A 14,542-nucleotide genomic window follows, 5' to 3' on the forward strand; every position below is an offset into this window, starting at 1 on the left:
ATGCCTGTAATTCTGGCTACTCGGAAGGCTGAGGCAGAAGGATCGCCGGATCCCAGCAGGCCGAGGCTGCGGTGGTCGGGAATGGCCACTGCACTTGTCTGGGCGACAGAGTGAGACTCCAACTCAAAAAAAAAAAAAAATTTCTTCTGAATACATGTCTTTTTTGCAAATATTTTCTCCAATCTGGGTTTTAGATCTCTAAGCAGTGTGCTTTGCAGAGCAGAAGTTTCTAAATTTTGATGATATCCAGTTTTATCAATGTTTTAAAAATGGAGTGGGCTTTTGGTGTTGTACCTAAGAAATCTTGCTTAGCCCAGTGTCACAGAGATTTTCTCCTAGAAATGTTATATTTTTACATTTTAGTAGAGAGGTTGGCAGATTCTTTTCTGCCAAGAACCAGATGGTAAATATTTTCGACTTTGTGGGCCATAAGGTTGCTACTACTTGACTCTGTTATTGTAGCACAAAGCCAGCCATGACAATACATAAACAAATGAGATTGGCTGTGTTCCAGTAAAACTTTATAACAACAGGTGGTGGGCTGCGTTTGTCTCACAGGCCAAGGAGTATAGATCTCTGCTTTAGGAGATACACTTTTTACACCAGGCATAGAGAACACCCCATACTGTACAAAAAGAATGCGGTCACTGTTTTCTGTTTCACCATCTGTGGAAGTAGGGTGAGGGTAAAAGCAGAAGAGAAAGGGCGAGGAGAGCGAAGGATAAAGAAAAAAAGGAAAGAAGAGAAATGTTGGAATTGCGTTTTGGGCAAACTTCAGAGTGCATTTTAATTCTTTTATTATTTATATTTTTTTCTGCTGGTGCATTGATCTTAGAATAATTTTCAGAGTTAATCCTTGTGCTGTTTCTCACGCTTCAGCAGATGTTTTTGTTTGTTTGTTTTTGAACTAATGATCTCTTGGCCGTAGATGCTTAACAGATTCATGGAGTTTTTCAAGATTAAACTCTCTTTTTTTTTTTTGAGTTGGAGTCTCTGTCACCCTGACTGGAGCGCAGTGGCCGCTCCTGGCCACCGCAGCCTCAACCTGCTGGGCTCCGGCGATCCTTCCGCCTCAGCCTTCTGAGTAGCCGGAATTACAGGCATGCCCGGCTGATTTTTTGATTTATTATAGAGATGAGGTCTCACTGCCCAGGTGGGTCTTGAACCCTGGGCTCAGGCAAGGATTAAACTCTTGATCCTAGTGATCCTGTGTTTTCTACTGAAAACATATCTAAAAGCCATTTGCTGCTAATGTGTATTTAGGTGACGTTCAGTTTTATACTTTTACAAACTATAGGGTAGTGTGTTCTTTGCACACAGTTACTTGCACTTATGTGATTATTTCTGTAGAAAAGATGCCTACAGTTTTGAGTCAAAGGGTGGTGTTCACATTAAGCATTTTGGTTGACACAGCCCAGTTCTGCTGTCAAAGGTTGTACTGTCTCACACTCAGGTCAGTTGGATGAGGTTGTCTTCCCTTTATCTTACTTTCGTGTATTTTATTCCATTTGCCTGGCAGAAAGTAGCATCTCATTTTTATTTTGCATTTTTCTCATTATTTGTGAAGCTGAACCTCTTTTCCTGGACTTATTAACCGTTTGAGTTGTGGGCATCTGTAAGGTGCTGTTCATATGCCTTGTCTATTCCTGTCTTGGTGCCATATCTCCCCCTCCCCCTTTATTAATTTGTAGGTGTTCTGCACCAAATTTCCTCAATACCAGAAGTTTTGACTTTTGGGGCTGGATAATTTTTTTTTTTTTTTTTTGAGTTGGAGTCTCACTCGGTCGCCCAGACTGGAGTGCAGCGGCCGCTCCCGGCCACCGCAGCCTCGACCTGCTGGGCTCCGGCGATTCTTCCGCCTCAGCCTTCCGAGTAGCTGGAACTACAGGCGTGTGCTACCACACCCGGCTCATTTTTGATTTATTGTAGAGATGAGGTCTCGCCAAGTTGCCTAGGTGGGTCTCGAACCTGTGGGCTCAGGCAGTCCACTCACCTCGGCCTCCCAAAGGCACGGGATTACAGACTAAGTCACCGAGCCCGGCTGGCAAGCTTTTTTTAAAGGAGGCTGAGGGCTCATGACCACAGGCACTGGGTGTTCAGACGTAACCCAGAGCTGAGGAGAGGGATGTGGGGAGGGAGTGGGCTGCCCGTGGAGCCTCCAGGCAGGTGGATGTCCATGGGGCGACTACTTGTGTGTTTAGAGACAGGATTGGGTGGGACAGGCAGCTGCACACAGCACTTTGGAGCAAGTCCAGTGTGCCGTGTACCTTCAGAAGGATGGGCCTGGTGTTCTTCACCGCATTGGTCCAGACACTTCTCCAAACCTTCACTGGCTCTGATGTTTGTCACTGAAAGGAAAGACTTCTGCAGCTACGAAAGGCACTTCAAAGCCTGCATGCTATGAAGACTGAGTTGCTCTAACCTGTAGGAAAATCCTAATCTCTTTCAGGCTCAGATACTGCAGCTTGGGAATAAATGGGTGCAGAGGACCATTGCCTCCCTGCTTGGTGACAGAGTGTCTGGGCTGGGGTGCTCTGGGACACATCCCAGGCTCTGGAAACGGGCAACAACAGCCGGAAATCTTTGGCATACCCTTGAGAGACAATTCAAATGTTTTTTAACAGGATCTAAAATTGTGGTGCTAGAATTGTTGTAGGTTTCTTTGAAGCCCTCTTAGTGAACTTGGTTGAACTTGAGGTTGTTCCATTTTGTGTTTGTGTTCACAGACTTTATTTATTATTATTATTATTATTATTTATTAATTTATTTATTTTTTGAGTTGGAGTCTCACTCTGTCGCCCAGACTGGAGTGCAGTGGCCGCTCCTGGCCACCACAGCCTCAACCTGCTGGGCTCCGGCAATCCTTCCACCTCAGCCTTCCGAGTAGCTGGAATTACAGGCGCGTGCTACCATGCCCGGCTAACTTTTTGATTTATTGTAGAGATGAGGTCTTGCCTGCTTAGGCGGGTCTCGAATCTGCGGGCTCAGGCAGTCCACTCACCTCAGCCTCCCAAAGGCGTGGGATTACAGGCTGAACCACCGAGCCCGGCTTATTTATTATTTTTAAATGGACTTTATTTATTTTTTGAGTTGGAGTCTCACTCTGTCGCCTAGACTGGAGTACAGTGGCATGCTCCCGACCACTGCAGCCTCGGCCTGCTGGGCCCCGGCGATCCTTCCGCCTTAGTCTTCCAAGTAGCCAGAACTACAGACAAGCACTACCATGCTCGGCTAATTTTTTATTTTTTGTGGAGGCAAGGTCTCGCCAAGTTGCCCAGGTGAGTCTCGAACCCGCGGGCTCAGGCAGTCCACTCGCCTCAGCCTCCCAAAGCGCGGGATTATAGGCTGAGCCACCGAGCCCGGCTTAGACTTTATTTTTTAGAGCAGTTTTAGGTTTATAGAAAAATTGTGAAGAAATTACAGTGAGCTCCCATGTACCCTTCCCTCAACACATAATTTCCGCATAATTAGCATCTTGCATTCATGTGGTAAAGCAACATTGATACATCATCACCTTTTGACTAACTAAAGCCTGTAATTTGTATTCGGGTTCACTCTTTGTGGTGTTCATTCTATGGGTTTGGACAACCACATATTGTCCTGCAGCCACTGTTACATTTTCACACAGAAGCTTTTTGCTGCCCTGTAAGTCTCCTGCACTCAACTATTCATCACTCCCCACCCCACAACCACTGATCTTTTTACTGTCTCTGTAGTTTTACCTTTCCAGAAGGTCAAATCGTTGGAATCATACAGCATATAGCCTTCCGAGACTGTTTTACGCTTAGCAGTGTGCACTTAAAAGCTCCTTCACATCTGCTAGTGGTTTCATAGTGACCATCTTTTTATCATGGAAAAATACTCTGCTGTGTGGATGAACGGTACAAATGGAGTTTGTTTATCCATTCACCCACTGGAGGACATCCTGATTCCTTCCACATTTTGGCAATTACGAATAAAGTCATTGTAAATGACCATGTGCAGGTTTTTATGTGGCCAGAAGTTGAGTGTAAAATGTAGAAAAGAAGTTTCTAAATACAAATGCAGTCACCAGTATCACCTTCATATTCTGCTGTGTGAACTTTTGAAATTTACTTGGTCTCTTTTTTCTTTGCAGATTTTTGAAAAATACAATGTCTAATGGTTATGAAGACCACATGGCCGAAGACTGCAGGGGCGACATCGGGAGAACGAATTTAATCGTCAACTACCTCCCTCAGAACATGACCCAGGATGAGTTACGAAGTCTGTTCAGCAGCATCGGGGAAGTCGAATCTGCAAAGCTCATTCGGGATAAAGTAGCAGGTAAAGACACAGAGATGTTTTGTGAAGCAGGTATCGGTGACTGTCGTGTCAGGCACCATCTCCTCCAGTGACTCTGTGGCATTCTTCAGGGCAGGTTTGCTGCAGTCTTGAGACTGTGCTGTGCACTTTCAGTTGATCTCCATCTGTCTTTCTACTGTCCTCGTATAAGATTGGACATAGGTTCCCAGGGAGGAGAAACTCATTGCAAGACAGAGATCATGTTCAAAACAAGACAATGGGCAGGGAGGAACAATGCAGAGCCCAGAGACGTGGTCACTCAGAACTAGAAGGGGCCAAAGAATGACCTCCTGGCTGACTTAGTCTGCATCGGGTGGTCAAGTTTCACATGTGGAAGGGTCCCTGGTATATGCCCGCCTGGGCCAGATGCAGGCAAGTGCGTCCCTGTCTGCCCGGCCCTCATTCATGGTCAGGCCCGGGTTAGCAGCGCATTGAGGACCATGTGGACCACTCTGTTTACTGTCATGCCATCCACTTGAATTCTGCCCACATTGAGCTTGGAGTCTCTGCGGGGAGGAGCTGGGCAGCGGAAAGCCCCACTCTTTTACTCCCTCTCAGCGTGACTTCTGGTCTTCTGTGTCCCCCTCCATAAAGTGAGGATAGTGGCTCCTACATCCTGATGGTACCCCTTCGTAGGTGTTTGCAGAAGGCCTGGTACCTGTGAAGGCCCTCCTCACAGGTGGCCTCCGTTCTGAGAGCATGGCTTCCAGGACTGGGGTGGGGGGATATGGAAAGACTTGATGTTGGTCTCTTCTGCTCCTCCTCTCCCTGCAACTCCTCCTTCCTCTTCCCCCCATCACCCCTTTTCCTGTTTGTCTCTGCTCTGCTTTGGCAAGCCAAGGAATGGGCAGTCCTCAGGGAGGCTCTGCTGTCGCTCTGGCTATTGAGACTATGATTTCTATGCGGAATACTAATTTAAAAGTTTTAAAAAACTCACTTCTCTCATAGGAGTTTCAAGCATACATGAACATTGAACCTGATGCACCCGTCATCCTACTTTGTTGCTTTCATCATTTCCCCAGCAACGTGAAGTTGCCTGACCCTGGACAACCCTGTAGAGCTTGTATGATGGCTGCACCAGGAATTAGCTCATTGGCTGGGGGCACTGAACCCAAAAGTCTTCTGTCTTCCAACTCCAAGAGTCTGTGGTTTAATAAACACCTTCTAAACAGGGACTTTAGATAATATGAAAACTTGAACAGTGTTAAAATGTTCTAGAAGCCACCATCTCTCTCCTATTCAGGAGACCAACCTGAATAAGAGTGTCCTGTTCAGGGGTTTTTAATTCTCCTGGTCTTGCTATTCTTCTCTTATATTCTGGTGGAAGGGAATTTTCAGCCCCATTGATACCCTGATTTTACAAGCATTCTCATGAACTTACAGTCATTCTCATGGTACCTGACGTCTTTGTGTGTTTACTTTTTGTGGTTTTCAAAGGAATGTGAGCTATGCTAATAGGAACACCTAGATTTGGCAAGATCAATCCAGAGAAAACTGATTTTGAGAACCAGTGAAGGCAGCAAAGCTGTAATTTGGAAATTATTTCAGTTCAGAGATAAGCCTTACTTCTGGGCAGTCATTAGTGTCCCAGGAGTCGGGCGCAAGTGTGCTGGGGCTCACACTTGGGTTTAGCCTCTTGCCCGTAATGCTTTAAACTGAGTAAATGGAGCTTTATGGAAAACATCCTGCCCAGTGTGTGAAAATTTCCTTGTGGCTGGGCCCAGGGCCGGGAACTCACCTCTCACTGCCCCTTTGTCCTTTGGTTACTCCGCTCTGGTGAAAACCCTGGCCGTTTGCTTCCTGCTGCCAGAGCTCACGCCGCCCACCCAGCAGGAAAGCCTCTCACCCAGTCAGACAGGCACCCTGGTAAATCAGATCCCTATCCCAGCTCAGCTCAAAACATGGGTGTCCTCGTCTCCTATTGCTACCGTTTTTGTGTGTCTTCCCTCTTCAGGCCTCCAAGAGCTGATGACCGCCTCAACTTGATCATGGAGCTGACATTGGCTTCACCTCTGCCCTGTCCTTCCTTCTTTCCCAGCTTCCCAGGAACCTCCAGCTATCCAAGTGTCCACTTTCCTAGGTCTCTCTAGGATTGCACTGTCAGCGTCCAAACATGCTCTTGTTTCCACTGTCATGGCAAGAATCCTTTCTAGTTCCCTGACTTCCTCTAACTCACATTTTCTCTAGTCTGCACTGCTGACGTTCAGAACTAGATGCTGTGCTGAACACTCTGTGGGGAGCAATGTCCCTGGCCTCCACCCATAGGATCCCAGTAGGCCTTCAGAGTTGTGGAATCAAAACGCGTCCACAGACACTGCCACGCATACTGGGGAGGCAGATTCCTCCCCGGTGAGAGCCACTGCTCTGTATGTTGTCTTTCTGTCTACACACTGTCACGTTCCCTGTCGCTACCTCCTGCTAGAAGCATTCTCTTCACCCATCCGTCCTCCTACGCCTGAGGCTATCCTGTCTCTAGCAGAAGGTTCTTTTCCCAGCGCTGGACTGAGGTGGGCCTTGGAACTACTGTGTGACGCACTTCTTCCAAAACCTGTGCTCAGGGCAGCAAGTTCACGCCCGTAGCCTACATGCACCGTCCGTTGCCACCTCTTTTCACACCAGGAGAGAGGCCCCTCAGCACCTCAAATTCTATGTGTCCCAAACTGATCTTTATTCTCCCACAAGCCGGCCACTCATTTCCAGGGTCCTCGTCTTAGTGAATGGCACTACTGTCCGCTCAGTGGCTTCTGACACATGTCCCAGGCATGTGTCCTCCTATGTGTTTCTTCATTTCACCCCTTTTCCTCATCTCCCCAGCCACCCTCCTAGTCCAGGACACCACCACCTTTAGCCTGCACTGTCACTTTGGACTCTTAACTAGTGCCCATGCTCCCTCCAGATCGTTTTCCCCACTGCAAATGGGCCTTCTAAGAGTCCACCTGTGACCCTTTTGCTCCACTCCTCTAAAACGTTTCAGGTCCCAGCTGTGTGCGCTTGGGTGTGTCAGTGTTAGATGTTCTGCTGTGGGTTCCCATAGCAACCAGGCAGACCTGCACTGTGGGGTTTCCACACTGCACCGAGGTTGGGACTTCCTCATCCAGTGTGTCAATATCATTTCCAAAGACAGGAGCCTTATTAATCTCCGTAGCCCCAGATATAGCCACAGTCAGTGTGTATTGAGTGAATGAATGAATGAGTGATTGGTGCTAGGGTTGAAGGAGAGTGCAGATCAGCATGGGTATTTATTCTTAAGCAGATGTTTGTTGAGTGCTGATCATGGGTGGGCACTGGTGACAGGAGGAAGGAGGGACATGGTGGTGGCTGGGATGAAGGATGTCCCATGTGCTGAACTCAAGATTCGGAGTTTTCTGGCTGGCCTGAACCCCGTGTTGGGTACATGGTGTTGGCTGTTCCACTCACAAATGCTAGCTAGGGAGGCTGCTGAATGTCCTGCTGTGCTGTACAGTGCTGTCCTGGGCAGCCCTGCCTCGCTTCTGGCCTCTGTGTCTGTTCTCTGTACAGTGGCCCCTTACAACCCACAGGGGTCAGGAGTCAACCCTCCACTCTGTGGTCCCAGCCTCCAGTTCACATGCTCAGCTTCGGTCTTGCTGTCATGTGCCTCTGGTGGGAATAAAGCCCACACCCCTACCTGTGGCTCCTAAGGCCCCTGGTCGCCTGCCCCTTCCTTCCCATCCGCTGCACACCCTACCCTGCCTCCTGTCTGCTGTACTGAGCTGCTTGTCACTTCCCAGACTCTTACCGTCTTGTGATTCCTGCAGGAATGCCCTTCCATACTGTCAGTCTGACAGCCTTTCTCTTAATAGGAGTCATCTTTCTTTCTCATAGAAAAAAATTTAAGCATGAGACAAATAGGGAAAAAAAACCCTTAAATAACCCCTTATCACACCACTGTTAGCTTTTGGGTGTGGGTCCTTTGTGATGTTTTTCTTTATATATTTGTAGCTATAAAAAATCTTGTGCTTTTCCAGAATAGGCTCGCTTTGCCCCCAAGCTGCGCAGTCAACTTTTCTTCCTGTATTTGAGAATTCTTCACTGAGCTTGGTTCTGTCCCATCATCATCGTGAGGCATAGTCATCTCCCTTCCGGGTTTTCCGTGTTGGCCCCACTGACATAAATATCCCAGCACACATCTTGTCTCACTGGTTATTTCCATGGAAGGTCTCATGGGCATGGAGCAGCAGATGGGAGAGCATGCCTTCTAAAGGTCCCCATCCCCAGCTCCGGGGGCTCCACTTCACCCTCTCTTTTTCCCCCACCCTACTGTCCCTGAGGCCTGGCAGGAGTCCTCATCTTTGCCAGCCTGGTGAGGTACTAGATCATGGTAGTAATTCGCATTTCTTGGGAAGTTCGTTTTTGTCTTCATCTGTTTCCTGGATGTTTATACTTCTTGTGTAAAATACCCTTATGTCCTTTGCCCGTTTTCCTTTCAGGGACCTTTGCTCTTTCTTATCACCTAGTTATTTCACTCCCCACCTCCCCACCGCCGGTCTCTGTCTTTTGGTGAAGTATTCCCTTGCACCCCCCAGAGACCTTTAAAGAAAGAACTCAGGCCAGGAGTGGTGACTCACGCCTGTAATCTCAGTACTTTGGGAGGCTGGGGCGGGAGGATCACTTAAAGACAGGAGTTTGAGACCAGCCTGGGATAGTGAGACCCTGTCTCTAAATAAACAAACAAAAAGAACCCACAGGACCTGCCCTCTCTCCTTGCAATGGAAGACCTTCTCACTTTCGCATCCCAGGTCAACGCAAGACTCTTCTAGCTCTGAGAAGCAGTAGGGGATGAAAGCATCATGTCTGGCAGCATGAGACAGAATGCCGAAGAATCACCTCTCTAGTCCCGACCCCTATCTAGAGAGAGAGGAAATGTATTTGGCCAGCATTCTCTCAGGGGGACACCCAGTAAGGCATGTGTGGGGTTCCCCTCAGAGGCAGCTTTGTCTTCTCCAAGGCAGCAGCTCTCAGGGTTCTGTCCCTTGCCCAGCAGCATCGTCTGGAGAAATGAAAGTCTCAGTCCCACCCAGCCCTCCTGAGTCAGCCGTGTGGGGTGTTTGAGGCATCAGCACCCCAGCCTTCCTGGAGAATGAAGGTAGTAATGCTGATGCTGGCAAGCCAGAGAACCAGAACCCAGGAGCTCTGCCTGTGGCAGAAGGCGTAGGGATGGGGCTCTCCCTAGAATTCTGGGAAGTAAGAGCTGGGGAAGCACTGGCTTCTGGGATATCCCTGGATCTCAGAGAGTTTCTGCGTCCTGCAGGCATCCCATCCCCTCTTTAGACCCCTCTTCCTTCATCTCCCTGCTTCCACCCTCTCCACCATATCTCCCATCCCCGGGGCCCTGGTTGCCTCCTAGCCCCAGTTCTAGTCAGGCCTATAGTGCTTCTGTGCCCCTCCTCCCCCACCTTCACCCTGTAGTCCACCTTCTCTTGGGGATACTCTTCCATCTCCTTGAAGGGGAGCAGCTCTGGCAGGCTCTCTGCCCCTAGTTCAGGTCAGGCATCCGTAAGGCGTCGGCAGTGCGGATTCTCATGCCTTTCTGACATCCTGGGTCCCGGCTGAGTAGGACTAGGGAACTGAGTCAGCACCCCACACTCTGAGTGCCCAGGTGCAACCGGCTTGTGGACCCTCCCTGGAGAAGCAGTAACTTGGGGGCTGCCACCCCTCTTCCTCTTGAGGCCTCCTCTCTGCACAGCCGTGGGCAGGCCTACTCCCCTTGTGCCAAGGAGCTTGAAAAACCACTGAGGCCATGGGCACCCAGACCCTCTCCCCCAGTGCTGAATTCAGGTATCTGGGCAGTAATGACTTTAAAAGCTGCCCAGGTCAGTCTGTAATGGAGGCAGGGGTAGGGTGGGCGGTCAGGGCTAGTTGAGGCTCTTCTAGTCTCAGACCTCCCCTAGTGGGTGAGAACCAGGACATTTTTGCTTTTTTACTCGCTGTTACCAGGTGCACATCATAGCAGGAGAGCAGACTCAATGGGACAGGGCCTAGTGGTGTGCATAGATTCCCTGTCCACCCAGGCCCTGGCCCCAGAAGGCTTGCTTGTGGGCACAGCAGAACCTGCCTCCTTCACGCTGTCTGAAGTCCTCTGGGCAGGTCCTCCCTCTACTCCCTGCGCCTCCCATGTGCACCAACTCACGGCATCCCCAGGCTCCACCCAGCTCCACTTCTGCTGCCCACTCTCTGCCCAGTGGCTGCCTTCCAGACCCTTCCTGGGCTCCTTCTACTCAACCTCCCTGGCCATGGCTCCTCTCCTGGAACACGCCAACATCATCTCCACCCCAGAGACTCCGTGCTTGCCCTTCTGTCTAGCCTGCTTGCGCCCAGCCATGGGGAGGAGGTCTAGGTTCAGATATCCTCTCCATCAAGGGCCCTCCTGACCACCCTTCTTACACAGCCTGTCCTCATAGCACCTAATGGGGGCTTTGTTCTCAAGGGTGTCCTCGTTCATTCCTCACCGGGGGTGTCTGACTTGCCCACAGGGATGTGACAACTTTTGCTAAGGAGGCGTCGTCCTTTGTCATGAGCATCACCAACCACTCAGCTGGGCACAGGGCCTGATGTACAGTATAGGTGCTCAGTTAATACGTCAGCTCATTGAGGAACTGGATCAGGGAAGGAGGCAGTGGCTGCCTGAGTGTGTATGACTTCCCCAGTGACATTGGCAGAGGTGGGCACATGCGTAGAAAGGAAGAGCCTATGGTGGAGGGAGGAACCAAAGGTGGGATGTTGGGGACCATCAGCCTCAGTGGAATGGGCAGAGGATGAGGAACCCGAAGAGGGACAGCCAGGAAGATAGAAGCCTAGTTGTTTCACATCCTGGAGGAAGAGACTTCCCAAGAGAGTGAACTGTACTTGGTGCTGCTGAGAGTGCAGGAGACAGGTCCTGAAATGGTCCTCAGGGCAGTGGGCACAATGAGGAGCCAGTCAGGGCCTCTGAGCGGTTGGGAGATGAGGAGGCAGGAACTTGGGCTGGGCAGGGACCATGTGTCTGTGCTGAGAGGAGCCAGCAGTGGCTGAAGACACAGGAACTGGCCGGGGGCACAAGTCCTTGCCGGTGGCTGTTTTTCCTGGGCAGCATTTAGGCCGCCTGAGGCACTGGCAGCGAAGGAGTCAGTGCCTCAGATGTCTGCATTCCCAGATTTGATATTGTTGTTGGGAGTCCTCGCAGAGGCCCTGATGCTTCCTACCTGGCTCCGTTCGTAGTTTTCTGAACTATGATCCTGACCATACTGGACCGGCCTGGCTGGGGAGTGGTCCTCTTGGACCCAGCCCCACAGCCTCGCCTGAAATTCTGGGTTTTCTTTTTGGCTATGAAGAACCCCAGTTTCCACATCCCTTACGACTCCCTGAACTTGAGCCATGGGCCCTGTCGTTCTCCAGGAGAAGCTCTGAGACATGGCAGGGCTGCCTGGCAGGGCCGAGGGTCTCAGCTCTGGACTCTTTTGAACACCCTGTCCTCTTCCTCCTCATAGCTAGACCAGGAAGCAGCGCTAGGTGGTGCTGGCAGGGCTTCCTGCTCTTGGGAAGGACATGGCCAAGAAACAGTGAGGACACAAACTGGCCGTTCCCTGGCTTACCCACTGCTTTGGTCCTCCTCATCTTCACCCACCAGGCCCTGCAGAGCGGCCAACACCCATGGGACAGGCTGTTCCAAAAGATGCAGTTGATAGCACAGCACTTCTTTTTAAATAACCTATTTTTTTATATTACAAAAATAACCTCTGTTCATTGCAGAGACTGTACATGTTTGCCAAAGAAAGAAAGTTTGCCAGTACCTATAATCCCATTCCCGGAGGTTGCTGCCCTACAGGCTTTAGTGTGTATCTGCTCTGGTAGCCTTCTGACCCCTGGCGGATATAGTCCTGCTTGACCTCCCTGTCTCCTCACTCACCGGGAGTCACTTACCAGTGTCCTCCTGTCCTCCCGCACAGGACACAGCTTGGGCTATGGTTTTGTGAACTACGTGACTGCAAAGGATGCGGAGAGAGCCATCAACACGCTGAACGGCCTGAGGCTCCAGTCGAAAACCATCAAGGTAAACGGGTCTGATCACACCCCTCCATTCTTGTCCCATCCAGGTCACTGTCGAGGGGCACAGCCACTCCTCAGGGCCCTCCTATCAGATGTGAACTTTGTAGTGACCATCCAGGGCTTATGTGAGTGGCTCATGGCCTTCTCAGTTCCACCAGTAAAGGGTGGCATGAAGGGATTTACCCAGGGTAAGGCCCACTCCTGCCAGGGCATCCCCAGGGCATGTTGGCTCCCAGGCCACTCTCACCAGACCTCCCCGCTGTCTCGCCATGTTCATGTGCCTATGCAGCGTCATCCTCATTCTGCTGGCTCCTGGCAGCACCGTCCCATCCGCCCACCGTGCCCAGTGTTCCCTTCTTCCTCATCACGGCCAGTTTTAACACTTCTCTCACCGGTTCACCCAGCATTCATTGAGCTCATTTATCGAGCACCTACCATGTGCCAGATGGTGACCAAAACAGACAGATTCATGCAGGGTACAAAAAGAAATAGGACAGCTGTGTGCCAGGCGGGTGCTCTGTGGGGAGGCTTCAAAGTGGCAGGCGACTTGAGGGAGCCAGTCATGTGGTGACCCTAGGTGGCGCCTCAGGAAAGGCTGCAGTGGCTTCCTGGAATGAGTTGGCAGGTCTTCCAGGCCTCACAGACCCACCTCCTTGGCCCTCATGTTCTTTTGAACCCACTACCACTGACCATGGTCGCCTTTTCTGTTGAGTTCTGTTAGTTCAGAACCCCCACCTCCCTTTGTCTTCCAGTGTCTATCTTCTGGCTCTCCAATTGTGGGCAGCACCCACCACTTAGGCCAAGTCTCATGACTTTGCCAACCTTTGCTCCTCCATCTCCCGTCAGTCCTGGACACTGCTGACCCTTGTCTGAGTCTCCTCTGCTCCAGGCAGGCCCCCGGGACCCGGATTCCTGCGGCAGCATGGCAGCTACTGTGCCTACTCCCCCTCGGTACATGCCTTCTTGAGGTCCCACAGATCTGGCAAGAGTACTCCTGCCGGAACCAGCTTTCTTGCTCTCGAATTATTTGGAATGAGGTCACTTTTGGATCTGCTTGTTCCCCTACCCCAGAGGAAGGTACTCCCTGAGTCACGTCAGGCACCCAGAAGGGTCCCTCTGGGGACCTGCACCAGGGCCATACTTCCTCGGATCGTCCCACTGTCAGGGCCTGGGAAACTGTAGAATACAGGTTCTCAGGGCTGCCATGGGGCCCCCTGAGCTCTGCTGTGGGCACAGGTCCTGGATTTATGCCTGCCTAGCCGGAAGTCATGTGATCTGGTTGTAGCAGCACATGTTCAGCCCGGAGTGCAGCCTTTCTTTGGCCTGGCCCTCAGACTGTTCCACAACCTGGGCTGCTCAGTGGCCAAACTCTTGCTCACCAGCAGATTTTCTCGACCTGTCTTGTGCCACACAGACACAGATTGTGCTGTGGGCTGTCGGGTAGGCACAGCTCCTGTCCTCAAATTCAGCACAGCCCCCAAAGGTGCTTCCGAAGCAGAGACTGGTGAGGGCCATGTGTCCTGGCGCTTCCACCCAGGGGACTGTTGTTCCTCGCCTGGCCCAGGTGGTTTTTCCTCGGCTGGGCTCCCATCTCCTAGGAATCCTCCTCCTCAGTGGGGAAGCGTGTTACGCTCTTGCTGCTGAGGCAGCAGGGCTGAGGTGTGGCGCAGAACAGCTATTCTTTCTTTCTTTTCTTTCTTTTTTTTTTACTTTTTATTTTTAAATTTCAAATATATGTATATTTTTTAGAGACAGAGTTTCACTGTGTTACCTAGGCTGGTCTCAGATTCCTGGGCTCAAGCAGTTCTCCCGCTTTAGCCTCCCTAAGTGCTGGGATTACAGGTGTGAGCCACCATGCCCAGACTTTTTCTTTTACTTTTTAAGAAGACTAGTCAAATGCAGTAGTGAGAAGGGGGAAAGAATAACAGGAGGAGTTCAATCTGTACCTGATGGGCAATTGATCATGATACTCACTGCTTCCAGGCCCTCCCAGAACGGTCCTTCTGCAGTGGCTGGTGTTGGTTTGAGTGCAGAAACCAGCCAAATGTGTGTGAAGCAGCCCTTTACCTCTCCGGGATTGATGTTGGTGGGAAGGGCTGGAATGGCCCTTCTGAGACTGAAGCCAGGTGCTCACAGGCCCCCAGGATGGGCAGGTGTGCGCGGCCTGCCCCTGCGG

The 14,542-nt window shown here is 50.8% G+C and overlaps 1 protein-coding gene across 4 annotated transcripts in view; it reads left to right on the plus strand.

The window, feature by feature from the left end:
- Positions 1-3,632: 3,632 nt before the first annotated feature.
- ELAVL1 (ELAV like RNA binding protein 1) overlaps positions 3,633-14,542 on the plus strand; it is a 33,723-nt gene continuing 22,813 nt past the window's right edge. For 3 of the 4 annotated variants that reach the window (XM_021710177.1, XM_008053510.2, XM_008053511.2), the window contains exons 1-2: positions 4,107-4,305; positions 12,267-12,370. In XM_021710177.1, the coding sequence (XP_021565852.1) occupies positions 4,134-4,305; positions 12,267-12,370 (276 nt within the window). In that variant the 5' untranslated portion in view covers positions 4,107-4,133. Of the gene's footprint in view, positions 3,650-4,106; positions 4,306-12,266; positions 12,371-14,542 lie in introns of those variants that run through there. The other variant, XM_021710178.1, reaches the window with a different exon arrangement.

Source organism: Carlito syrichta, unplaced genomic scaffold (genome assembly GCF_000164805.1).
Source record: "Carlito syrichta isolate Samal-C Ts95f unplaced genomic scaffold, Tarsius_syrichta-2.0.1 Scaffold288214, whole genome shotgun sequence".
In the NCBI taxonomy this organism is placed as follows: Eukaryota; Metazoa; Chordata; class Mammalia; order Primates; family Tarsiidae; genus Carlito; species Carlito syrichta.